Source organism: Mus pahari, chromosome 20, assembly GCF_900095145.1.
Source record: "Mus pahari chromosome 20, PAHARI_EIJ_v1.1, whole genome shotgun sequence".
In the NCBI taxonomy this organism is placed as follows: Eukaryota; Metazoa; Chordata; class Mammalia; order Rodentia; family Muridae; genus Mus; species Mus pahari.
This window is the reverse complement of record NC_034609.1, coordinates 50,380,306-50,407,586: the sequence shown is the minus strand read 5'-3', so window position 1 is coordinate 50,407,586 and position 27,281 is coordinate 50,380,306. Positions and strand designations below refer to the sequence as shown.

Below are 27,281 nucleotides of genomic sequence, written 5' to 3'. Positions count from 1 at the left end.
CATGGCCTCAGAAAGCTAGTCACACATTCTATCACTGAGATAAACTCATAATCTCAGAAGAATAGAATTTATTTTTCAATATTTATTTATCTATTTTATCCATCAATTCACTTACAGATTGGTGAGACACATCTCTAGCCTAGACTGGTTTTGAACTTGCTGTGTCGGGCCTTGAATTCCTGATTTACCTGCTTTCATCTCCCAGGAGTGACAGGTGTGGGCTTAACATGTCAGCTGTCTATGTTGCTTAGGGTGGAACCTGGCCTTTTATGAGAACAGAATTAAAAGCGGACAATCTGAACTCATGTTAGCAACTTCATCATCTTCAACCATTAGGCCAGTTATTTCAACTCACCAATCTCTGCCTTCTCGTTGATAAAGCAGGAAAAGCAATAGTGCCAATAATTGAGAAGCTATCTTAGGAGCTGTAGCCTGCAACATGGAGCACCACACAGTGCTCTGAAATAAAGCTAATGTGGGCTAAGTCCCGCCCAAGGCACATGCCCATTAAAATGCTGAATCTGAAGGAGGCACGGCTGAGAAGTACTTGGATGCTTAGAGAGTCTTGTGTGAAGCTTTGAGGCCGCTGCCATCTGAGGGGACCAGGCATCAATCCCACTCACATCTCTCTGCCTCCTCCCTGATGGAGTCAGTGGTGTGACCTACCACAGGGTTCCACCATGGGGCACAGCCTTTCCCACATGCTCAGACCTACCCCACCCAGAAGTATGAGCCCAAATAAACCTTTGTGTTCTTATTTCCTTTAGAAGCTGCCTCCTTCATCTACCTTGTTATAGTAAAGTGAATCTGGCTAGTATACGTGAAGAACATTTTTCCTCCCGCATTGCTAAAACCTAGGGCAGAGCACACTTCTCCAAAGGTAGCCAACATAATAGCATCAAGGATGCTCTGAGATGAGCCACACGGAGGGTGCTCTTTGGTGGGGCTATTAATGGCTGGATCTAACTCCGTGACATAAAACAGTTAAATTTACAAGTTAAATCAGCAAGTTTAACACAAAAGCCAGTTTTTAAAGATGATATAAGGCCAAGATATTTGGAAATGGTTAAAGACTGAGAATTTCAAAGTCGGTATTGTCTACCTGGTATTATTTCATGGTCTTCTAAGAAAGCTGGTGTAGCTAACTCACATTCCTTTGAGCCTAATGAGGCTCTGGAGGTATTCCTGAAAGACTCAGCTTCAATCTGAATTTTTACTTGATATATGGTAAAGTATCATATCCCAGAGCACCTTTAAACTTCATAATTTTAAGTACAAATTATATGGTTTGAAGTGCACGGAAGCGGGTTCTATCCTAAATGTAGCAAGGAGACAAATGAAATAGGGCTGATGGTGGGACCAGGTGAGCTCAGTACTTGTCAGGCTAGTGTCCTGATGACTATAACCATCACTAACTAAAAGCTCCTAGTGGCACTGAGTTGAATTAAAAGTCTTTTGATACATAAAGCAGAGGGGAACTCATAGGTCTAGACCACTTCAGCAGGAAACAAACAAACAAACAAAAATGTTACAAATGTTGCAAACAGCAGACTAAGATCTGGGTCTGTTGTCATGAGGGTGGGTTAAGATGGTTTGGGGATTGCTATAGCACCTTCCCCTAAACTGAGCTCACTGATAACCAAAGAACAGATTCTTCTTCATAGCCAGCTGCTCAAGAGTACTAAGATATTATGTTTTATGTATGTGTGTACAAGTGCATGCGTATTCATGCTTGTGTATAGGAATGGATTTGAATATATGCAGATTCTCATGGGTGGAGGGCAGAGGTCAACTTTGTTTGCCTTGTCCCCTTGTCCTGTCCTCAGACACTGCCCACAGGATCTCTCATTGGAAAGAGGTTGAGCTAATAAAATAAGTTAATTTTAATTGATTTGAATTTGAAAATGATTAAGTGTATAATCCAAGTATGAAAAGAAGCTAAATGTCACAAAAGCAAATATATGTTCCACTGCTTGTGGACGTTGTACATCGTGGTGCGCACTAGGCTCCGCACCACGATGTACAACGTCCACAAGCAGCCATTCGCCCCTTCCTTTCTCCTCTGAGGAGGTTGAGAGCGCCCAGCCTCCCCTCTCCCCTCTCCCCTCTCCCCCCCCCAATTTCTTAAAGAAGAAAAAGAGGTAGCAGGGGCCTAACTTAGAAATCTCCTCTTCAAGTGGCTAAATGTGTCAGGAAGTCTTCCAGAGACTGCCCCACCTGGGGATCCATCCCATATACAGACACCAAACCCAGATACTATTGTGAATGCCAATAAGTGCTTCCAGACAGAAGCCTAATAAAGCTGTCTCTTGACTCTACCAGTGCCTGACAAATACAGAGGTGGATATTCTCAGCAAACCATTAGACTGAGCACAGAGTCCCCAATGGAGGAGCTAGAAAAAGGACCCAAGGAGCTGAAGGGGTTTGCAGCCCCATAAGAGGAACAACAGTATGAACCAACCAGTAGCCCCAGAGCTCCCAGGGACTAAACCACCAAACAAAGAATACACATACAGGGACTCATGGCTCCAGATGCATATGTAGCAGAGGATGGCCTAGTCAGTCATCAATGGGAGGAGAGGCCCTTGGTCCTGTGAAGGCTCTATGCCCCAGTGTAGGGGAATGCCAGGACCAGGAAGCGGGAATGGATGGGTTGGTGAGCAGGAGGAGGGGCCAGGGGATGGGGGGTTTTGGAGGGGAAACCAGGAAAGGGGATAACATTTGAAATGTAAATAAAGAAAATATCTAATAATAATAAAAAGGAAAGAATACCCAGCATAGCCACTAAGCAGAAATAAGAAAGCTAAAGGGTAAGAAGCATTCAAAACTCACTGTCTCTGTCTCTGTCTCCCCCCCCAAAGATCAATAGATTCTTAAAAAGCCGTAGAGAGCAGAGTGAGGTGTTTTTATTTCCTCTCTCTTTCGCCTCCACTAATTGGATAAGAGTTTTTCTTGGAAATTTGCCAACTCGTAGTTTCATGCTAAATCTACTGCTATTTAATTTCTGAGGGAGGAGGTAAATGACTCATGGATGTATCAATATACCGTGGGAGACCTCTGCTTTCATGCCACACTGTGACAGTGTAGTCTTACCGACTCAACTGCCTGCTAGTAGGCTCTGCTAAGTGCCTCCTCCTACTTGTAGGTAGGTAGGTAGGTAGATTATTGATTGAGATATGAAAATGTTTTATAGTACTAATGCCATATAATTTAAATTATTTTTATTTTATGTGTATTGGTGTTTTGCCTGCATACATTTCTGTGTACCACCCATATATCTGTACCCATGGAGGTCAGAAAAAGGCATCGAATCTACTGCAACTATAATTTACCAGACTCCAGTTGAGAGCCACCATGTGGGTGACAGAAGTCAAACCTGGGTCCTCTGTAAGAGCAGTTAGTACTCCTAACCACTGGGTAATCTCGCCAGTCCCCAGTATATAATTTAGACAAGATTAGTAAATTAATAATTGAGACGTTAAACAAGAGGAACACAATGTTACCCACTACCTCTATGTATCACCTGTGAGGACACAATGTTATCTAGGGGTGAGTATCGATCCAGGTCTTCGCTTTGGGGAGTGTGGCCATGTGCAACACTAAGTACTCTTCTGTGTGGTAAAGAAAAGGCTTGTTGGGCATGTCACCATTTCTAAGAAAGACAGTATTATATTCAAGGTTGTGTACCAATATGGATATGTACAATGTGAGAAAAGATAAATAAATGTCTGAGAAAGGATCGTAAATCAAAGTACACTGTACAGTGGAATATTTCATTGTTTAAAAATGTTCTCTAATAAAATTCAAATAGAAAAATCTTTGTAGTAGAAGAAAAATGTGGAAATACTGAATATGCAGGTATGAAGAGCCAACACAGGAGGGCGTGTGTGTGTGTGTGTGTGTGTGTGTGTGTGTGTGTGTGTGTGTTCATTCACAGTACCACCAACCAAATTCTAATCAAGTCTAATGCCTCTTGGCTATGAGATCTGATAAAAGGCTGTCTGGGGTGGGTGGCTACCCACTATTGACATCTCCATGCTGGAGACTTTACACTATCCTATTCTCCTGGCTTCCCAGGTGTTTCGCCATGACAGATACATATTATTTACTACAAAGGCAGAAGTGCATTTGGTTAATTATTCTAAGCGTCTCAATATGCCCCTTGCATGCCATGCTCTGCCGCAGAAGTGGGAAGGAGGATGATGGCTCCCTGGAGCCTTAGCGAGTAAGAGTCTGCATACAAATGATTCTGCCGGTCTGAATCTAGTGGTGGGAAATTTCCCAATAGTTCTAAGTATTAAGGCCTTTCATGTTTCAAATATGAGAAAAGCAGATTACACCTAACTCGAGTGCCAAAGATACGGATTTACCAACAGAAACCCTGTGACACTCACACAACTAGCCTGCCAACCGTGAATGGATGAAATTTAGATATTTTTTAACTATAAACTTCATTAACTTATAAATTTGTAAATACTTATAGAAGTGAATTCTGACAAATATTAAATGCCAGGAGGTGTATTCAGGGATGTGTTTGCTTCTTTGGACAGTTCACTTCAAGTCCTCGCAGGCTCAGGCTGCCCTAAATGAGAAGGCAACCTCATGCGGTTCCTTAGAGAGTCTTTGAGAGTAAGGCTAACAGCTAAATCCACAGGTACCAACAACCCAAAGCAACATTTCCTTCTACATTTGCCCTTTAAGAATCATGTTGGTTTTTATTATTACATTGTCATTGTGCTGGGGGCTGAAGCCATGTAACAGCCCTGCCTCAGAACTATACCACTTGCCTAATTCTTCTTATTTTATATATATATATATATATATATATATATATATATATATATATGTGTGTGTGTGTGTGTGTGTGTGTGTGTGTGTGTGTGTATCCCAAGGTTTTTATTTTCACTTGAACTAATACTAATAAAGACAAGAGTTTATTGGAATGTAAAACACGATTAAAAGAAACTTCACTAGGAACTTTTACAGAAATGCAAAGAGTAAGTCAATGCAATATAATAATCGCAAGCTACGCCCACTTTGATATTTCTGTGACTGGTACTGTGTGCTAACACCTTCACGTTTCTCATGCCATGCTGTGTGAAATTACTGGCTACAGTAAAACACATTCATAGACTCTTGTTCTGGAGATATACCCATGAAAAATGAAAACATGGCTTAAAGTTTGTTAAGAGATTAGCGACATAGCAGAATGGGAGGGTAGAGTTCTGTAGGACTGGGTGATCAAGGGCACTGAAAACAAGGTCAATAGACTGAAGTGTATTTATTGGGCTAAGTAACTGAGGTCAAAAGAGCAAGTTGCACTATGACCAGACAGCGCACTTCCACTCTGAACAAAGGAAAATATGGGTTAAATGATGAAAGAAACAGATTAAAACACACAAATTGTGCTTTTATGCTTCTGGGCCTATGATGTTCTCAGTTTTTAGATACATTTTCTCAACCAATGTAGGGTTCTGCTCATTTGTGCATAAAATATCTCCAGAAGATCATACAAAAAGCAGGAAGAAGGAATACCTAGGAAGAGAGAAGAGAAAAACCCAGAAACAAAGAAGGAAAGGTGCTTTCTTGGGAACGCTTTGTGTTTGCGTTTTTCTTCATCAGCTGTTTTTATAGATCAGCATTAAAGAACTTCCCTGAAGTGTTAAGGCCTTGGCTCCCATCCCTGGAACTGAGGAAGTTGAAAGGGGAGGGACATATGGATGAGAAAGGGGTGGGGCTACCTTTTTAATCCTACGGATATAATATCATTTCAAAACATGGATCCACAGACGGGGCCATACTTAATACATAACACTGAATTTCATCAGAAAATTCAAACAAACTAAACATTAGTGTCTCTATGCATGGATGAGAAAATCACTAATGCTCACACAGGGCCACAGCATATGCCCAAGGAGCACATGGCCACACTTGACTGGCATCAAGGTCAGAAGAAGCCAAGGGTTACAGAAATCAGTGGAGGTGTTTACCTTCCTGTCACAGGTTTTGGGACTTCCAGCGGTGTTCTGCTTGAGAAAGCCAGCTGTTGTGGACCAGCGGGTGGGATTTTTCCTGGAGGGCTCCTCTGAGGAAAAGTTGTTATCACTGATGGAAGTGGAAAGGCCAGTTAAAGCTGGATCGCTGCTCCGGCGGACATGAAGAGGCATATCTACACACACAAAGAGGGGATTGGACTTAGCAGAAATGAACAACCATGTTGGGATAGATGCATTTGATCCAAACACTAATATTTTTTTTTAATTTTGTAATTTAAAGTTTAATCACATTTATTTATTGCATGCCTGTGTATGTAGGTGGGTGTGTCTGTGCCACAGCACACGTGTGGAGGTTGGTAAACAGCTTACCCTAATCGAGTGTCTCCTATCATGTGGGATCCTAGGATTGCGTTCAGATCTTTAGACTTGGAGGCAAGAGCCTTTATCTGCGGAGCAGTCTTGCTATCCCAAGTAATGCTTTTAAAAAGATCCAAGGAGTGGGCACTCTGAGACAGTTTCTACTGGGGCTTCAAAAGTCCTGGTGGTGAGGGAGATGAAGTAGGGGTTTAGCTCTGAACAAAGCTGCCTGGTCTGGTATTTGGGTTTCACCACTGGTTACTTAGTCAAGAAGGCCGGCTGTCCTCTACCTCTAGCCCCCTGCTCCTGGAATGATGATGAAATAACATCCTGCTTGTCAAGAGAACTACAGGGTCTAAATAAGAGCCAGTGCCTGGTGTGTGATAAGTAGCAAACTCAAAGCAACTATCTATACTGCTCTTATTTACCAGTATGCCTAGATAAAATATCCTAAACGCCATGTAGGACAATTAACAACAACAACAAAAAGAAAACAATTATTTCATCTAACTTTTAACTGCATCTACAGAATTAGTAAGGTAGAATTTAGAAAAATGCTTAGATAGTCTACTAAGGAATTGTGCTAAAGGGAACCCTTTAATAAAGTCGTTCAGGAAAATGGAAAGCACACAGTAACTGCTTCTCTTTAAGATGATTCACAATCATCTTACATCTTACGTACACCGAGTAGATGTAGATTCGTCTAGGAGATACCTCTGGGCATGCCTCTGACGATGTATCCAGAAAGGTTTAAATGAAAAGGGAAAAGGCACTCCAAAAGTGGGTGGCATCGTAGATGGAGTCTTGGAGAAAGTGAGTGGGGCACCCACTTTCAGTCAGCACTGCTTCCTGACTGTGAAGCCCACGTGACCAGCTGCCTCTCACTGCTGCTGCCCAGCTTCTCAACATGGTAAACCCTCACACTTGTAAGGCAAAATAAGCACTTCCTTAGTTTGCTTCTGTTAGGCTATTGTGACAACAAGGAGAGAAACTGAGTATATTGAATGATCTTGAGAGTGCACATGAGCACAGAGGAGACTCCTCTATATGCTCATATAACCCACTCCATGAAAGACTATCATAATAGCATATTCACGCAGATTAGAATCTATCTATAGTTAACTGTGGTAATTCAATCTGCAACAGATTCAGGCCACTATCATCGAACCATGTCAATCCACCGCGGAGGAGAAACCTAGGATACAAGTTTTTAATCGTTACCTTAAATAACTCCAACAAATGCATGCAAATATCTTTAACCCCAGCACTTGGGAGACAGAAGCAGGTGGATTTCTGAGTTTGAGGCCAGCGAAGTCTACATATTGAGTTTCAGGATAGCCAGGGCTACATGGTGAGTGAGACCTTTTTTCTTGAGAAAACAATCAATACCAACAGCAAGAACAACAACAAAACAAAACCCATAGGATGTCTAACAAAACAGTTACAGGAAGCAGGAAGCTCACTTTCAACCCAATCAAAGCCCACAAACAAGCCAACCATGGAAACGACAAACTTAACATTTGCATCTACACCGTGAAAACTTGGTAACAGTACCACAAGCTGGGCAACACTACCCAAGCAAAAAAGAACCACTCGCTGGTTTAACAATGGTTGTAGCCACAGCCAATTTAATAAGAGGAACACATACGTGGAAATTAGGGGAGGTAATTCTGATTTTTTTAAGTGTATAAATTACCTGTGACAGCTGCTAGTACTTAAATTTTGCAATAAAAAATTAAATAGATGCTAGGAATTTAGCTCCACTGATAGAGTAATAACACACGCCTGTAATCCCAGCCCTTGTGGAGCGGAGGCAGGAGAATCAGAAGGTCAATATCATCTTTGGCCACAAGGAGTTGGGGGCTGGCCTGGACTCTACAAGACCCCATGAATATATAAATAAAAGAAATGATTAGGAACTACACAGTCACTTTAGTGGCAGGTGCATAAGATCGATGTATACTAATATTATAAGGAAAGTCCTTACCAGAAGGAAACAAAATTATTCCCCAAATTAATGGACTAGACTAGCCCTAAGGGTTACAATGATGTCTGTTTTGGATAATGTCAGCTCTGGGGTTTCTGGGTTTTCCATTTCTTAACCAGGTCTTGGTACCAATATCCCTCCCCAGCTTCCAGCGTGTGAGTATAAATACTACACTGGCTCACAAAAGGTCTTTACCGGGGGCACAGCCATAAAGGCTAAAACCTGTACCCATTACCTGCCACAAAAATGACCACAGAAAGTAACATTCCATCTCACAGCAGACTCGGACTTTATAATTTCACTGAACTTGCTTGCCCGTATCAACACAGTGGGAGGAACACATCACACACATGATTCTATTACCCCATTACCTGGAACTGTCATTTCTGCCTAAACATGAGTGTTATGTTGACCTGTTAACCTGAAACAAAGGAAATTCACATCTTTGTGGCAATGCATTATTGTGAAACTATACCTTATAGTCTAAGGAATTTGAACTTTTATTGGACCTCACAGTCAAAGTTAAAAATACACAGTGAGGTCACTTAAGGCTCGAGACTGCCCCCCTACTGTGCACTCTGCCTGTTTGTCTAACCTGACTATAAAAGGACAAGCAACTTTATAGGCCTCTGCTTTTTCATGTATTCAACTTTTACACCCTAAGTTAATGCTGTAATCTTACACTATATACTTTTCCATTCCCCTGACCCATAAGTAATGCATGCGTGTACGTACGTTATGGCAAAAAACAAAAACAAAACGAAGACAAAACAGGTTTCAAAGGCTTAAGGGGCTGTAGAACTGGATCATCACAACACAAAAGTGGCATCCACTGTCCTGAAATGGAAAGTGACTCCAACATTAGGGTGACTGAAGTAATCCAGACACACAGAAAAGTAGCCAACCATCTCATTCACAGGAAGAATCGGAAGAAGCTGCTCTTGAAGGCCAGAAAGGGGAGGAGGAAGAGGAAGCAGGTATGAAGACAACCAGAAAATGGAATGTGCTCTGGTAGCTGCAGCCAAGAATCATTTATTGTTTATTTCAAAATAGCAAAAGTAAAGGATCCCAAACACTCCCAACACAAATAAATGAAGGATGTTGGAGAAGATGCAGATGCTATTTACACTGCGTGTGTGCACATACATCAATGCACATAACATATGCAGAGCATTATAACATTGCACTCCACAAATATACACAATAATTATGAAAAAACGAGTCTCCAGTGCGGCTCTGCATTCACACAAAGTCAGATCCAGCAGAGACTGGTTGTCTCTCACTACAGCCATGTGCACTTGGAAGTTTACTGGGTTGTTTTTTTTTTTTTTCCTTTCTTGGTTTTGTAGCTGCATAAAAATTATAAGGCATTTTTTATTCAGCTTACACAAACACAAAGGTTTAGAAATAGTGTATTAGAAGCAATGACTTCCCTTTGAGGGTCTGAATAATTTTATTGTTAAATGTGAGTTCTATACTAGTCACAATAGAGAAGCATGTGACTTATTTCACAGATAAGCTGGGCTCAAAAAGACAACAGGAACAGCCAGTTGTGGTCACAGATCAGTGTTCCAGATGACAGCCCAGGCTCCTAAGCCAGGGCTCAGTGACCACAGAAATCAGTAAGTTGTTATTCAGCAATGTATCAGAAAAAGCATTGAATTTCTACCTATGACTATAAATGTTGCTATCCATTATTAAGGAGAGGAATGTTGTCTTCAAAGCAAAACCATACAATCTTAAAGCTACATACTCAACTGATGGCCTCTTCATTTCAGGGAGGAGACAAACAGTATACTAATTATAAATGCAGATTGTAACAGTACACATCTACATCCCAAAAATGTGATAAGAGAGAAGAAAAGGGCCCTACTGGGTACACACATGAGTGGTTTGGTGATACGAGACAGCACAGATGAACAGGCTGAGACTGGTGTGGTTCTTAAAACATTTACCTCAGGATCTGACCTCATCCAAAAAGTAAGGGCCAGGTGTGATGTATGCAATTAATGCAGAGGCAGAGGCAGAGGCAGAGGCAGAGGAGGCAGAGGAGGCAGAGGAGGCAGAGGCAGAGGCAGAGGCAGAGGCAGAGGCAGAGGCAGAGGCAGAGGCAGAGGCAGAGGCAGAGGCAGAGGCAGAGGCAGAGGCAGAGGCAGANAGAGGCAGAGGCAGAGGCAGAGGCAGAGGCAGAGGCAGAGGCAGAGGCAGAGGCAGAGGCAGAGGCAAGGTAAGATGATCTGTGAGTTTGAGGCCACAGTGATCTCAAGGCCGTACCAGGGCTATACAATGTAACAAAACAGTAGCAACAAAAAAGTGAATGAGCCCTCAAGCAGCTGTGGTTTTGTGCAGCTTATGGTCCAGGGTGGTTACTATTTAATACATGAAATGAAAAAATGCTAAATATTTACTGAATTTTTTTTCATTTTTAGTGACAATAATAAGCCCACTACATTCTCCATAACAATTTAAGTTTATGACAATGATTTTACAAAAAGTAATGCACATGATAACAGAGAAGACAGCCACTGCTTTGTGTTTTATACAATAGAAGACACCTGGATCCCATATCTGCTTCTGCAGGCACTACTGCTGCAAAATGGAAATGTACAGAAGAAAAGCAGTATAATAACTGTGGAGCTGGAGGAAAGATCTTATTTTAATTGCCTTCTGAGATAATTGTGGAGATTCCTCTCCATACTTGAGGAATAGCTGTTTCTCAAAGGTCAGATGCAACATGGGTGTGAACTTTTCCATTATGTTAAAATCTGCTTGTCTATCTCACACTTTTAATGGACTATCTACTTACAAAAAATTCTGTAGCTTTAGTCATCTGGAAAATATTAGTTATTGAGCTAGGCCAATCTTCCCAATGTTGACACATTTTCTTTCCTATCAGAAAAATCACATATGTTAACGTCTCTACTGATCTCATTGGGAATGAGTTATGGGGTGGGAAGCTGTCAACGGGAGCACATTATGGGTTGGGAAGCTGTCAGTCACGCTCACAGTGGGTGTGAGTTTCCAAAACTTGCTTTTCACCGTTAGGTTGAATTCCATATTTGGCAACAAACACTGTCAATTGCTGTGCGTGTTTGATGGGCTTCTGTCATCAGACACCGAATTCCGAACATCCAAGAACCTTCTGCCCTTTTTAAAAGTAAAAGTAATGTTACAGGGCCTGTGAGTTAAACATTTGCTGTGAAAGCAAGAGTCTCCCGGTGCTGGGAAAGCCGAGAGAAATGGATCCCTTGGGCACTCTGACCAGCCAACCTAGCCAGAAATGGTGAGTTCAGGTTCAGCGAGAGAATCTGTCTAAAAATAAGGATGATGACATCCAACATCAACCTCTGACCTGTGTGCACATGCATGCACACACACACCCCTACCCACACACTAAATGAAATCTAAAAGGTTCTTGATCAAGCCATCTCCTAGCAGGGTTTTTTTGTTTTTTTGTTTTGTTTTGTTTTGTTTTTTGTTTTTGTTTTTGTTTTTGAGACAGCTGAGATATTTTATGCTTCTCATTCTACCACTTACCATCTGTGTACTTAGAGTCAGATTGAAGTAATGGCTTGCCCTGGTTCACTGAGTAACAAGCAGGGCTCTTTTTTCAAGTGAGTCTAAGGGGGAAACAAAGCACATGCTGCCACATGAGTAGTGGCCAGCAAGTTACCTTCAGACTGCCCCAACCCACCTGTGAGGCAAGTAAACAATTCAATGAGGGCTCCTTATGACCTCAGGCTGGGGACTGAGACCACAGCCTCACTCATGGTAGCTGATGCTCCACTCAGCCCAGGGGATAGATCTTAACAATAATGAAAATGTGTTACCCTCTGCCCCCCCCCCCCCTGAAATGGTGACAGTAACTTATAAGGACCCATGAGTCAGAGTCTAAGAATCACTACCCTGGAATTAGTTCCCTTTCTAAGGCGTAATTCCTAACTAACTGGTAAAACCAGAGACCACCCTGACAGCTGAACTGATACCCTGAGGAGCAAACATGTGACCTCATACATGTCTACTGCCCTCCCTAGGATCCTCCATCAGACCTCTTCCTAACAGAGCTGATAACCATCTAGCAATATGTCAAAGTATAAACACATTCATAGGAACCTCCAAATATGTTGCAACACTGCAAGCATTACAGCTTGCAAATACCAAAAGCTTTAAGCACAGTTTCAAAGTTAGCTACAAGTTGAACAGGGTTGGGGGTGGGGGGATGGCCTCTGAGCAAGCAGACAAGGTCTTAATGAAAGTGATGATGATAAATATCTAGACTTGTGGTTAAGTCCCATGCTTGAGAGGTTCGCTGTCTCTCCTCATAGCAACAGAACTTAGTGTCACACACAGAATACCATTCTATCCTAGCCATGGAAGATGAAGTAAAATACGATGCAGCAATCTTTTTAGTTTCATTTCCTGTTGCTGTGACAGAGCACCCTGACAGAGGCAACTTCAGAGAGAAGGTATTTGGCTCACAACTCCATTTCACGGTCCACCACTGTGGGAGGAGTCAGGGTGGTAAAATCAGGAGTCAGTGGATCACACCATACCCAGGCTGGAGTAGGGAACAAGCGCTCAGCTCGCGTTCTCCATTCAGGAAGACTGCATTTCCTGCCTGATGGATGCTTCTACCAACGCCAAGGACTCGGTTCTCCTACTGAACTCTGTTAATCTACATAATTTCCTCCCCCACAGACATCCCCATAGCCCAACCCGACCTAGGTAACAACTCATTGAAACGCTCTAGTCAAAGCGATTTTAAACTCTAACCATCAGAAGCCTTGTACAGCTTACAGAGTGACCCTGGACTGGTGGCCTGCTACAACATCACTAATAATCTCATGTACACTATGCCTGTTACAATTACTAGCAATAATACAGGTGGTTCTTATCTGTTGAAATTCCTCAGCCCTAATTTTAGAAAAAACAGAAGTGTTTAAAAACACGATAATGAAACTTTCCAACCGAGCAGCACTTCTGATTTATTTAATATATAGATGTTCAAAGTCTAGCCTCTAGGACATTAAAAAGAAAATTCAAAGATGGGAATCTTTAATAATTAAGCTCCCGGCTGCAACTCAGAGGGATGTGCAGTGGAACTGGCCCGGGACAGCTGTGCAGGCTGTTTGATGTCACCATTGCTTTGAAGAAGGGCTAAAGGAGCAATAAACCATCAGCCCAAGATTCCGGACTCTCTGTGTTACTAGTGTGCTATAAATATTGATTTGTTTTCCTAGGTAACGTGCTTTTTAAATAAAGTGAAGAAAGGGTAAATCTAATAAGGTGCCAGAGCAAATGCTAAATGGGAGATACAAGCATTAAGTTAAACTTCAACTTCCTCCCCCTTACTGCATCAAATGCTGTTTCTCTCAGTCCTTCCATCGACTCATGTATTATTTAACCACTTGAGGCGATGAATAAACTTGTTCCAAAAAGCCCTGCCTAAGCTGGCAAGGTATTTAATCAAATCTAAAAATAGCATAGAGCCACAAGGTTTCTAACGGAATTTGCTATACAAACGGCACAATTACTCTACATGCAACCACTTCTCCCATCTCCAGAGCCACTGCACAGTTCCCAGAGACACAGCCCACCTCGGGAAGAGTCAAGTTGTTAACACAAGCCATGCTACAAAACCTACCCTCCTTGAACATGCAACAAACCAAGCCAGGGAATAATTTTCCGTAACTTGTTATGGTCTGGGGCTTAGCCCTACGCCGACTGGCAGTTCCACCACCAGGCCCTGCATGGAGATCATTCCAAAGCTCAAAAAGATATGAATAAGGAAAGTCCGTTGCTTTCTGCTTAATTTACAATAACACTCCGAGAGGTTGGGTTTTTTTTTTGTTTGTTTGTTTGTTTTTTTAATCCATTGGTAAGCATTTCTAAACCACCAGTCAAACACCAGGGCCCAGCATTCGTGGTCTGGTCATTCCACAACAATATTAAAATAAATCCTCATCTATGCATTCTAGGATGTATTATCTGAGTTCCCAGGGGGAAAAAATCCTTCCCATGTTGACCCTTCTATACAAAGGCTGACTGGCTGATCAGAACATCGATGGCTGTGGAGAGCTAGATTATTGCGGGTCCAGAGCTAAATTAATTAAATTAACTAATTTAATTAATTAACTAAATTGCAGGTCCCTGGGCTATCCTAGCCACCAAACAGGTACTTACTGCCCATCTCTGTGTGTGACCTAACATCCTTGTGACTATTAAGTAAGTCGTGTGAAATGTATTAACAGACCACTAGACCAATGCAAAGACTAAGAATATCCTCAAAGCAGCATCTAAGGCCTGCTGCTGAGACCTCTCCCTTTGCTGTAACCTGCCCACCTGGATTTCCAGCACTGTGTTTGAAAAGTGCCTTGATCTATATAACTTTCTTTGTTCTGTTACTATAGAACATCATGAAAGTGTTACCATGTTGGAACAAAGAATTTGGAGTGACCTGAATATGTATTCTTGGACCACAGTCATTCACATTTGGCTTCCTAATGAACCATCTCTTCATTCCTTTTGAGGCGAGTTGTGGTATTTTTCGAGGACAGGTCTGAACACCGCTCATGCCCAAATGTAGCTGAACACTTGCCTGGAAGGCACCAATGTCACAGGTATTCCCAGGTCCACCCTCTCTAAGAGGTTCCCTCGGCCGAATGGAAGTTGTCCTCATATGAAATACTCCAGTTAGAGCTCATCTTCATTATTGAATTCTTCCTCCGGCACAGAAAATGGTACTTGGAAATGTTTGCGAAAATGCTGGCTTATAAATTAAACGTATGAATAAATGTGGCTTCCAGCTATCTCTTTTTATACCCACTGTCTAGATTATAAGGTCAATCTCTTTATCTAAGAAGAAAATGACCCCTATTGGTAGCCCAAGGTGGTTGTTTTTTTTTTTTTCTCTCTCTCTCCTTGGTAAGAAAAAGGAATGAATTGCTAGTTCAAACACTACCAAGAATAGATGGAATCCCAGAAACAGAGTCTTTTCTTCTTATTGTCTCTCCTATTATGTTGTCATTGCTGTCCCTTCATGCACAGCCGAGTCCCCTACAGCAGTACCTGAGCACCACATACCTCAGGTGAAAGCCGACACTCCCGCTAAGAATTTTACACTCTCTGAATCAAGTCCCTCATATCCCCACAAGTTTACCATTTCAGGTCAACAGCTTTGTAATCAAAGTTGAAAACGTTCAATTATATCTGACAAGGAATTTGTCTCTCAAAACTTGCCATTGACTATTGACTAACAGAGAGAGAGGCCCATGCGCTCCCCTTGGCCATTTGTCTTCTGTTATCTTATTAAGGACTTGCAGACTTCACTAACTGTCAGGCTAACTTTTGAGAGGCATTACTTTCCTATCCTTTATTATTCTAACCTCTGACCTTCAACGTTCTCGGACCAAGTAACAACTCCCCTCACCTAGGGACTAATGATCCACAACATTCACTACTTGATTTTCTATCAAAGGGTGCAGCAGGTGCCACCATCGACATCTGGTTCTAGAATGATTCTACTCACATGCTTATCAACTGCTTCATGAAGACAGACTTAACTTAAATCTCCAGTGTGTGGCATCTGCGTCTCTTTCTGTTGTTATTGTGACTGGGTTAATTTATTTTCGTGGCGCTGGGATGGACTCTAGGCTTCAAACCTGCTTAGGCAAATGCAGAGCAATACACTCCAGCCCAAATCTCTACACTTTATTGCGGTCACAGATGGAATTTTTGTCTTAAAAATGAATCTCCGCTAAGGAAACCTGAGGACGCACTATACACTAGTCACTCGACTAGCTGCTGGGGGCCAACAGATTTCAGTGAGGAGAAAGGGATTACAAAAAAAAAAAAAAACCCACTACACACTATGTCACCAAGGGATCGGCATAAATGGCATAAGGGATGATGGGAAAGGAAGCACCAGTTTATAAAGTGGAGAACGGGACACACGCTGTCTGTGTTCCTATCGTGCACGTTCCACTTTTGGATCAGCTCCTCACGGTGGCACCACGTACATGCTGTTTGGTAATAAGCTTGTTTGGCACCAGGCGGCTGCTCCATGCCGTGAGCAAGGCTTCATGGTCCTGAAGCATATGGCTGCATGTCTATGTGTATTACCTTCAATGGGTAGAAAGGGCTCACTGATAATCTAATGCAGTCATTTTTCTCCCTAAGGGAGGAGTAATGGACGTGTTAATACATCCTTTGCATCTATAGCAGGCAGTCATGGGTAAGGACACTGACACTGACTAAACACTATGGTTAAGAAGGTGAGTGAACTTTAACACGCTAATAGGAATTCCTCAGAGCAAGACTAAGAAAATAGCTAAAGTTATTCTTCCCATTTTAGAGGTATGGAAGTTTGGCGTGAGAAGAATAAGAACTCCTGACTAGAGTTAATGTCCAAGTGACTGTAGAGATGAATTCATGTCTCAGTCATCAGAACAAAGATGGGCCCCCATCCAACAAGGGTGGGATCAGAATCTAGGGCCTGAACCTATACCTTGTTCACAAATTCCTAGCACAGGAGTCCTTGTCACCATAGGGCAGCCATATAGCAAACACATTTCAGCAGACCCCATAGTAACAGAATAGGAAAGACAGACACTTGTTCCGCACATGGCCCAACTGGGGCTTGAATATCTGTACACATTCTTGACAGAAAGGAGGTTCATGGGAAAGAATTAAGAATGAAATAGTTCCCTATTAGGTAAAGCTGAGAAACAACAGAGGTCTATTGTCTTGCTAGGAGACTTGATGAAGGAGGAGTGTCATACTGAAGGAAAGGAACCTGTCCTGTGTGTGTGTGTGTGTGTGTGTGTGTGTGTGTGTGTGTGTGTGTGTTTCATTAGTTTGTCATAAAGAGGATCTGAGCATATTTCATGAAATGTTTGGCTTCAGGGCAATACCTAGATGACTAAAGATTTAATGTATGGTGAGTCCAGGCATGTTCTCACAAGTACTGTGGTCATCCCTAGTGAGCATCCAATATGCTGACATACACTACAGATCAAGCCTGGAAATCCAGCTAAGAACGCAGATTCCAATGCCAAAGGTTTACAGTGGATCTAAAATTCTGTGTTTACACAAGAATTTTCTAACATCTAATGGAATGTTTGTGACACATTTTATGTTTATATTGATACTTTGGGGAATCATAGCTCAATGATAGCAAGTCATTAGATTCTGCCCCGAGTAGCAAGACTGCCCCCACACAGAAGCCACTCTAAGGACTTATTTCACTCAAGTCCCTTTGGCCTTAGTTCAAGCTCAGAGGCTATGAGAGGATAATGATGACTATACTGTTCAGATACATGTCTCTCTGAATTTAAGACTCTGGTAATTCTGTAGCCCAGCTAACTTAGCACGATGAAAACATAATCTCAAAACTATGGTTTGATACTCTCAATTGTATTAACTTCTTATCACACCATACAGGACACGATCAAAGGTGGCTCCGTTTCTTTCAACTTCACTTTGAAACTTTAAAGAGGAAATCCTTAAGGAATTCAGGGAGAGGAGGTGCAGAGATGGCTCAGTGGTTAAGAGCACTTGTTGCTCTTGCAGAGGACCCAAGTTCAACTCGCAGCACCCACATGGTAGTTCATAGTCACCTGCAGCTTGAACACCAGGGTGTCTGATGCCTTCTTCTGATGTCTGTGGGTGCTAAGCATGTCCACAGTGTCCATACATGCAAGCAAAAATACTTACACATAAAATAAAATGAATATAATTTTTAAAGAAAAAAAAAAAGAATACAGGGAACAGAGGAGAATCTAAATTTTCTAACATCTAATGGAATTTTTGTGACATATTTTATGTTTACATTCACACTTTGGGAAATCATGGCTCATATCTAGACTCCCCAGAGAAATAAACAAACATTTACATATGATTTTATCAAGGTGCTATATTTAGCACTAACCCACTGTGATAATACAAATGTTATCATAAATCTGCTTCAAAATAAAGTTCCAATCACAATCCTAGCAGTTAACAGCCTCTGCTTAATATGCTGAGTGTATCAGAGCTGGCCGCTCTCTAATTGGAGAGATAAAGCGCTTTAATATTGATGAAATATTTCTAATATTTAAGTAGCAGTTTTACACCAGTAAATCTAAACAACTTTACCTATCACTCTGGCAGCCTGACAACCAAGCAAAAAAGAATTCAACCCAATAGTGGTTTCCTAGGCAACAAACAGAAAGAACCACCAGGGGGAAAAAAAATCGAAAACAAGAAAAAGCATTGTGGCATTTCTAGTAGGCTTAAGAAATGCATTCTAATTGTTCAAATGTCACAAAGACAACAATATTGAAAATCATTTCATTGGAAATGATTCAAAAGATAATGCCATTTTCATCGCATAGTAAACGGGGTGTGGAGGAATAGAAAAATTAGATTCCCTTCCTTTATTCTGAATTAAGTAGGGTCAGTCATCAATCTTGTCTGATTTTATGAAATTTATCTACATTAGTACAGATTTCTAATATGCCTCCTTATTTCCCTATAGCAAGGATGAGCTGACAGTCACCACAGGAAGAATCGCCCAGAGTGAGGAGACTGTAGTTTAGATAGAGCCTCTGGGCATCTCAGGGGCACACAGAGGACCCTATGCATGCTTAGGTCTTCATTCAAAAGGAAAGCCCTTTGTAATGGTTAAATTCATTATCTACTTGACAAGGTCTCTAATCAGCTTGGAGAGGAACCTCTGGGCATGTCTGCAAGCAAGCTTCTAGATTAAGTTAACTGAAGCAGAAAGACCTACCTTAAGTGTGAGTGGGACCTTCCTCTAAGCTAGCATCGTGTACTGAATGAAAAGAAGACAGTGAATACCAGGATATATATCTCTCTGCTTCCCAACTGCAGAGGCAAGCTCCTGTGAACACACACCCTACTGTGATAGACTGTACCGGGCCAAACTAATCCAGAAGGAACCACTCCTCCCTTAAGTTGCTTCTGTGAGGTGTCTCCACACAGCAGTGAGAAAAGTAACAGTACAACTTTCCTCAAAAACAGTTGGCTGTCCTCCCTTGCCTCCTGGTCTTTTCCTCCATAACACAGAGGGCACCTGATTCAACCTCGCAAACCTCTTAGCTTGTGACTTTTAGAGCAGAATCAGAGAGGGCTGGTCTGTAATTCTGCTGATGAGATGGGTACTACGTTCTAGGCAACTTGACACTTTCTTTATAGTCCTTGAACTTTTGACAGATAATCTTGAGAAAAGAATATTGGAAACACTATATACTGTGTAGCTAATGTAAGGTCTTACCTCTATGGCAGGAGCGCCTTTTCTAGAATAAGAAATGTGTAAGGAAAGTTCTCAACCTACACTGAATGGTACTGCAGTCCTATGAAATGCTATTATAACCCAACCAACTTTCTCAGAGACACACTTCATTAATTTAGAAACTTGGGTGAAATTTATCCAATAATTCAGTCAAAGCCATCAATTTAGTAGCTGCAGTCAAATACTACAAAATTGTTTTTCTGATAATTCACCTCTTGATGGTTGGTAAATTAAGGAAACAAACGTAGAATGTAAATAATAATAATAAACAGTAAAGTAAGAAAAAATTTTGTTTCTATTATATATACCAAATAAAGCAAGGGAAAAATGTTGCAATTCTTTCCCAGTGGTAGTCCACAAGCATTGTGTGGATGGTGCTAATAGCTCAAGAATGGTGTGCAACCCTGACCTGGGTGTCCCTTCCAGTGATCCGTGTGCAACCCTGTAGTCTGGGTTTCCCTGTGATTGGTGTGCAATCCTGACCTGGGTGCCTGTTTTCACATGTATGTGTTCCCCCTTTCATATATGCTTGCTCACATATAAAAGCCAAAATGACTGAAGGCTGGGAGCTGCCATGGATCAAGCTGCTAACTTGTGAGAAAAGTGAGTTCTCAGAAGCAGAAGCACATATACTGGTGAGCACATTAACTTCGGTTCATTTGGACACGCTGTCTCTGTTGGTTTGTTTTATATCCAGCTCTCTAGGCTATCTTACTGGTTACAAAGCACAGCAGAGGAGGGTCACCATACTTTATCCATACGCCACACAAAGTCGTCTTAAAGAAAATTTAAACAACACTGTAATTAATTAAAACTCTGAGCTGGGCTTGGTGGCATAGACTTTTAATGGAAACCCTATGGAAATGGAGGCAGAATTCCAAATTTTAGGCCAGTCCAAGCTATAGATACAAAATCAGTGGTAACCTGGCCTGCATACTGAGACTGTAGCTTTAAAGGAAAAGAAGTGTACCCTAAGAGTCCAGAGGACTGTTATGGGGGCTAGAATCCATGCAGATCTACAGGGGCCTGACAAAGCATGCTATTAATGAAATGTATTGGATTTTCTCCCATCCCTATGAGCTGGTGTGGCTGATGTCAAGATCCACATCTGATCTGATATGGGTAAAATTGCCCCTTTTTGCATAGCTTTAACTTAACTTCTTACATTTACATTTCCCGCAGTTTTTCCTTTTTAATTTTACAAAAGACTTGTTATTTCAGATATCAGTATATAATGTGGTTTGATTAAGCAATGTCCTCCATAGTTGGGGGTATTGGAACCCTTGCTCTCCAGGTATTTGAGGAGACGGTTCAGGATCAGGACTGCTGGAAAAAGCACGTCACCTAGGGTTCATTTTGAGGGTTTATTACCCTGCCCCATTTTCAGATTATGTTCTCTCTCTCTCTCTCTCTCTCTCTCTCTCTCTCTCTCTCTCTCTCTCTCTCTCTCTCTCTCTCTCCCTCCCTCCCTCCCTCCCTCCCTGTCTCTGTATATCTGTCTGTCTCTCTCTGTGTGTGTATGTATGTGTGTAAGTCTGTCTGCCTCTCTGTTTCTCTCTGAGTATGTGTGTTTGTCTATCCCTCTGTTTGTATGTATGTGTGTGTCTCTCTCTCCTTCCCTCTTCTGTCTCCCCTCATGTGTGTATATCTGTTTCTCTCTCTCTCTCTCTCTCTCTCTCTCTCTCTCTCTCTCTCTCTCTCTCTGTATGTGTGTGTGTGTGTGTGTGTGTAAGAGAATGTGCCTGTCTCTCTGTTTCTCTGAATATGAGTGTGTGTGTGTGTCTGTGTATGTATATGTATGTCTATCTCTCTGTGTGTCTGTAAGTATGATTGTGAGTGTATCTGTCTCTCTCTGTTTCTCTCTTCCTCTCTGTGTATAAGTGTGGGGGGGGTGGTCTCACATGTGTCTCTCTGTCTTTCTCTCTCTCTCTCTGCCTCCTACATCTGAATGGATATTTGCTCTCTAGCTTCCTGCTATAGCTGACGGCTACTATGCCTTGCCCTACCTATAGAGCCATAGTATTTTATCATAAACAAACAAAAACAAACAAACAAACAAATGAAGAATATAACTAATACAACTGTTCATCAACTAACAGCATTTCTGGGTTTGTAGCACATCAGCTACATATATATTAGACTGTAAACTTTGATGTATCACAATTAGCAGAAGATAAGGCTGGGGATGAGCCTCAGTTGGTAGAGCGCTCGCCTCACATGCCCAAGTCCTTGGTTTGATTCCAAGCACCACTTAAACTGAGTGGGTGGTACAGGCCTGTTACCTGAGAATTGAAGAGAAGGAGGGAGTTCAAGGCCATCTGTGGCTACACAGCAAGTCTAAGGCCAACCAGGGAAGTATGAGACCTATTTGAAATAATAATAATGACAATAATATAATAATATGTACACTGACTCTAACATGTCAGGAAGGAGTAGATTTAAAAGTGCATGCTGAAAAGTTAATTAGAATTAATGTATTCCAAGCAATTGCCTTTCAATTACCAATCCCACAATGCACAGGAGGCAGGGCACCCAGAGAATGCTACTCTTCTTTGATGGAAAAATGTCCCCAAACTCAAAACCCTTTGAAACCTCAGATTTCACAACTTCTCTAAAGCAAAGTGTGGTTATGAATTATCATGCCCCAAATGGAATAGATCTGCAAAGATTAGACAATGTTTTGACAAACCACATTCCTTTCATGTTTGCCTTCCTAAAAGAGCAAAGAGAGCGTCTATTGAGACGCGACAGTGCTCAGCTCCTTAAAACTTAATCATGAGAACCGTGCGGAGCACACCAGCAAAGGAACCCACTTCGGACCAACACAGAGCCACTCAATTAAATGGGGGGGGGGGGAGTTAAATATTTTATTGACATAACAGTGAAATCACAAGATATGAGCAACCAAAGGAAAAGAGGCTCCTTCACCTTCTCATCAGGAAGAAGTCTGCAGCCTGCCACTTGGAGCTGAGGAAGCAAATGCTCCTACTGCCATTCTGTAGATTCAATCGCCCACAAAGATCAATCATCAGAAAAGTCTGACACGTTCCCAGAATGCAGTTCGTATCTTTATAGTCCCAGGTCACATTTACGTTAGGAGCAATGTTCAACGCTGAAAAGACATGATGAAGGCAAGCGGTGCCGATGCTAAGTCGTGCTGGTTGGGACACTGTGTCCCGTGCCTTCTTTACCCAATGAATATCTCATTACCAGCAATTTATTCATCCATTCGCCTTTAACAAACCCCTCCTCTGTCCTCCTCCCTCACCTATACGTGCTAAACTTAGTCCAGGTACCTCAAAAATGGAATGGTCTGTAGAAAGCAACTGTACCAACTTTACACTCAAAATGTGGGTACAATGAATAGGGGCACAAAGAGTTGTAATACACATTAAGTTTTTACCAAAACAGGACACACAAAAAGCCTGGGTTTAATCCCCAGTACTGAAATGAACCAGGTGTGTATGGCACACCTGAAATCCCAGCACTGAGGTAAGAGCAAGGAGTCAGAATTCAAAGTCAATTTTCACTACATAGCATAGAATACAATAAAAATCTGTCTTAAAACAAACAAACAAACAAATGGCAAAATTGTAACACAGATTGAGCAGCACACACATAAAATTTGAGCTTTGGGCTGAAGACATGGCTCAGCAGTTAAGAACACTGTCTGCTCTTCTGAAGGACTTGAGTTCAAATCCCAGCAACCACATGGAGGCCCAAAACCATCCATAATGTGATCTGGTGCCCTCTTCTGGTATGTCTGAAGACAGTTACAGTGTATTTACACATAATAATAAATAAATCTTTGGGCTGGAGCCAGCAGAGGTCCTGAATTCAAATTCTCAGCAACCACATGATGCCTCACAACCATCTGTACAGCTACAGTGTACTCATATACATAAAATAAATAAATCTTTTTTTAAAAAAAATAAAAATAAAATAAAACGAGCTTTTGGAAGCTGAAGGGTATAGAACTCCGATCCCAGACAAACCTGGACAAAAGGCTAAAAACAAACACGACAAAATTTTTTACTTGTCTTTTTGAGAGGCAAAGAGGCCTTATAGAAACCCTGCTACTTACACAGGGGAAGAACCCTGCGAGTCCCCATCACAGGAAATGCTTGAAAAGACCTTCATTTCTAACACACTCTGTTTGTTTCGCTCACTTATTTGTATTGTTTCCTTTTTAAAGCCAGTAAGGAATAGCAGCCACAAATATAAGCTCATAGGCAAACCAAACTTCTTGGAAGCAATAAAACATAAGACCGTGAATTTGGATTCAAATTTGGCTACACACACACACACACACACACACACACACACACACACACACATTAATATATATTACATATATTATTATATATATATTGCTGATGCACAGTGACCGGAGTCAGAAGACAGGGAAGTTAGAGTGCCACAGAGACAGGCTTTCAGTGAGCGTACTTCCTATTTAAAGTCTCAATTGTCCAAGTTAACAGAGCTGTTGCAGGAGCACTAATTAATTCAAGACACAGATGCAGGAAGGCACATGTGCATGGGGGTAACAGCTCAGCTGGTAAGGTACCTAACATGCTCAAAGCCCTGACTTTAATACCCATCTTCCATGTGGTTATAAGCACTAGGGAGACAGATGCTGTGGAATCAGAAGTTCAGGGTCATCTGTTACTACAGGTGTCACAGGCCAAGTTATACCTCAAAAAGTGACATAAAGTTTTCATATAAATTTATAATTTCATATAAATAAAGTTGTCTTAGAAATATACAAAAATTTAAAATATAACAATGCCATGCTATGAAAGGTCTTATTATGAAAGTCTCCCATGTTTAAAAATAAATTCACATTAAAGGAACTTGGTCAGCGAAACTGACAGATCTAGTATAACCTGGGACCCTGGTGATGTCTCCACAGACATGAAGAGTGGTTGATCATACTGCCCTCGAGAACCTTCACAATTCCTGTTCAAGGACACCAATCTGCTAGTCTCATGAGCTGAGAGGAAGAACCTGTACTTCGCCACTATGGAGCTTGGAGCCAGTCGGCATACAAACAAGAAAGGTAGCATTCTTTCTGCTCCTCTTGAAACATGGTGTCCCTATGCTGCTGAGACTAATCTTGAACTCCTGGCCTCAAGGGTTTATGCCTCTTCTGGGAGGTGGGGGGTGGGGGTGAGGGTGGGGTGGGGCATGTGCTTACAAAAAAAAAAAAAAAAGTCAAAACAAAAACAAACCTGCATGCTCTAGAGATAGGCCCAAAATTAGATGCAAAAGGCAGTCACGGAAGTCAAGAAACTCATACACTCTTTAAAAGCTAGTGAATGCCCATGTAGCCAACTCCTCTCTAGCCTAATAAATCAAAAGGGCTAAACTAGGTAAAGAATGGCCCCTGAGGCAAAGGTCAGCAGTGCAGAGGATTCCCAGCTACTGAGCTAATAGGACCTACAAGGAAGTAAAAGCCAAGCGCAGACCAACCAGGATGGTGAAAGGGCCCACCGTTCAATATTTGCAGCCTGTACATGATTTTACTAATTGAAATTTCACACAGTATAAAAGTGAATAATGATCATGGAATTTTTCTAATGATGCAAACAAGCTAAAAATGGAACAAACGTTTTTTTCTTTTTAACCAGAGTATTTTTTTTTTTAACCAATCAAACAGAATTATATAACAATGGTCAGAATTCTGTTTTTCATAAAACAGGGCTCTGTGGCGCTCATATAAATACAGCAAGGCGTAAGTGAAGCACTCTGTGATTAGCCCTCACTGCTTCTGTTCTCCTTGTTGACATATTTAAAATGACCAACCCCACAGCAGCTGTGTACCTCATCCGAGTCTTCACTGGTGTACAGGCAGGCACCAATCAGGGGGAACAATGGCTTCGTCCATGTAGCAGGGTGGGGGTAATCATACTGGAACATTTATTGAGCATGCATGAGAACCTGGGGATTATATCCAGCACCATTTATGATTCGGTGCATGAATGGATACCAGCATGCATACAATAGAAGTGCTGTGTTAAACCGTGAATATAGTAACACCCACTCAATCTGTGGGTGTTTGTACTGTTGTGGTTTGGACATGATACACACACACACACACACACACACACCTCCTGGATCATCTATTTGGACACTAAGTCCCCAGTAGTAACTCAATATCTTTAGGAGATGAAGCCTTCCAGTGGTAAATATGCACCAGGATGGGAGGAATAACAGCATCTGAGAGTTAGAGAACCAGACCCACTGCTGATCATTGCACTCTGCTTGCAGGCTGCGGCTATAATGGGACCAGTTGCCCCACATTAGGGCGTTCATGCTTTGCCTACCCTGATGGGCTGCATCCCTTGACCTGTGAGCCAAAATATAGCCCTTCCTTTCTTGAGTTGTCTTTTGTCAACTCTTCTCCCCCCCCCCCAGAACAAGGAGGAAAGTAATCAATGTAGAGGGTTAGGGGAGGACAACAAGGTATATGGACAAGGATACAAGGTCACATATATATTGTTACATTGTGTCTTAGTTAGGGTTTTACTGCTATAAACAGACACTATGATCAAGCCAAGTCTTACAAGGACAGCATTAAGTGGGCTGGCTTACAGTTCAGTCCATCATCATCAAGGCAAGAACATGGCAGCATCCAGGCAGGCATGGTGCAAGAGGAGCTGAGAATTTTATATCTTCATCTGAAGGCTGCTAGCAGAATACTAGATTCCAGACAGCTAGGATGAAGGTCTTATAGCCCACACCCACAAGGTCACACCTACAGTAACAAGGCCACACCCACTCTAAAAAGCCACACCCACCCCAACAAGGCCACACCTCCTAATAGTGCCTAATATGGGCCGAGCATATACAAACCATCACTTATCACATTATTGCAATTGTTATTACTAATTACTGTTAATATCTGCAGTGATTTGAATGAGAATGGCCATGATAGGCTCTTATTTTTTAATGTTTAGTCACCAGGAAGTGGAACTCTTTGAGAAGAATTAGGAGCTATGGCCTTGTTGAAGGAGGTGTGTCACTGGGGGTGGGTTTGAGGTTTCAAAAGTCCACACCAGACTCAGTCTGTATCTGTCTCTTTGTCTGTCTGCACCCTCTCTCTTCTCTCCCTGCCTGCCTACCCAGATGTCTATGGATAAAGATGTAAACCTCTCAGCTAAGGCCTGTCAGCTTCCCACTACAACGAACACAGACTAACCCTCTAAAACTGTAAGCAAGGCAGGCCCCAATTAAATGCTTTCTTCTATGACAGTTGCCTTAGCCGTGGGGACTCTTCACAGCAACAGAACAGTAACTGAGACAATGTCTTACTATGTCTAATTAAACTTTATTAGAAGTATGTATCTATAGACAAAAACATACAGAAAGGCATGGTAGCCCATAACTATAATCCTAGCACTTGAGAGGTGGAGGCAAAAGGATATTCAGTTCAAAATCAGCCTCAGGCCAGCATGAGCAACACTGAGACCCTGTCTCACACATAAAAGAAAGAAGCATATACACAGGGCTATGAGCTTAAAAGAGAAAAGAAAAGAGGAGGGGGAAAAAAAAAAAAAAAAAAAAAAAAAAAAAAAAAAAAAAAAAGAACCTCCTGGCTCCCTAGCACACAGCTCCTCAGCCTTACCTACAGATCGGAACTCAGAAT

General features: G+C 41.8%; 1 protein-coding gene across 12 annotated transcripts in view; it reads right to left on the bottom strand.

The window, feature by feature from the left end:
* Pard3 (par-3 family cell polarity regulator) overlaps window positions 1–27,281 on the bottom strand; it is a 557,497-nt gene that overhangs the window by 309,887 nt on the left and 220,329 nt on the right. For all 12 annotated transcript variants that reach the window (XM_021220703.2, XM_021220690.2, XM_021220693.2 and 9 more), the window contains exon 4: window positions 5,991–6,169. In XM_021220703.2, the coding sequence (XP_021076362.1) occupies window positions 5,991–6,169 (179 nt within the window). The remainder of the gene's footprint in view (window positions 1–5,990; window positions 6,170–27,281) is intronic.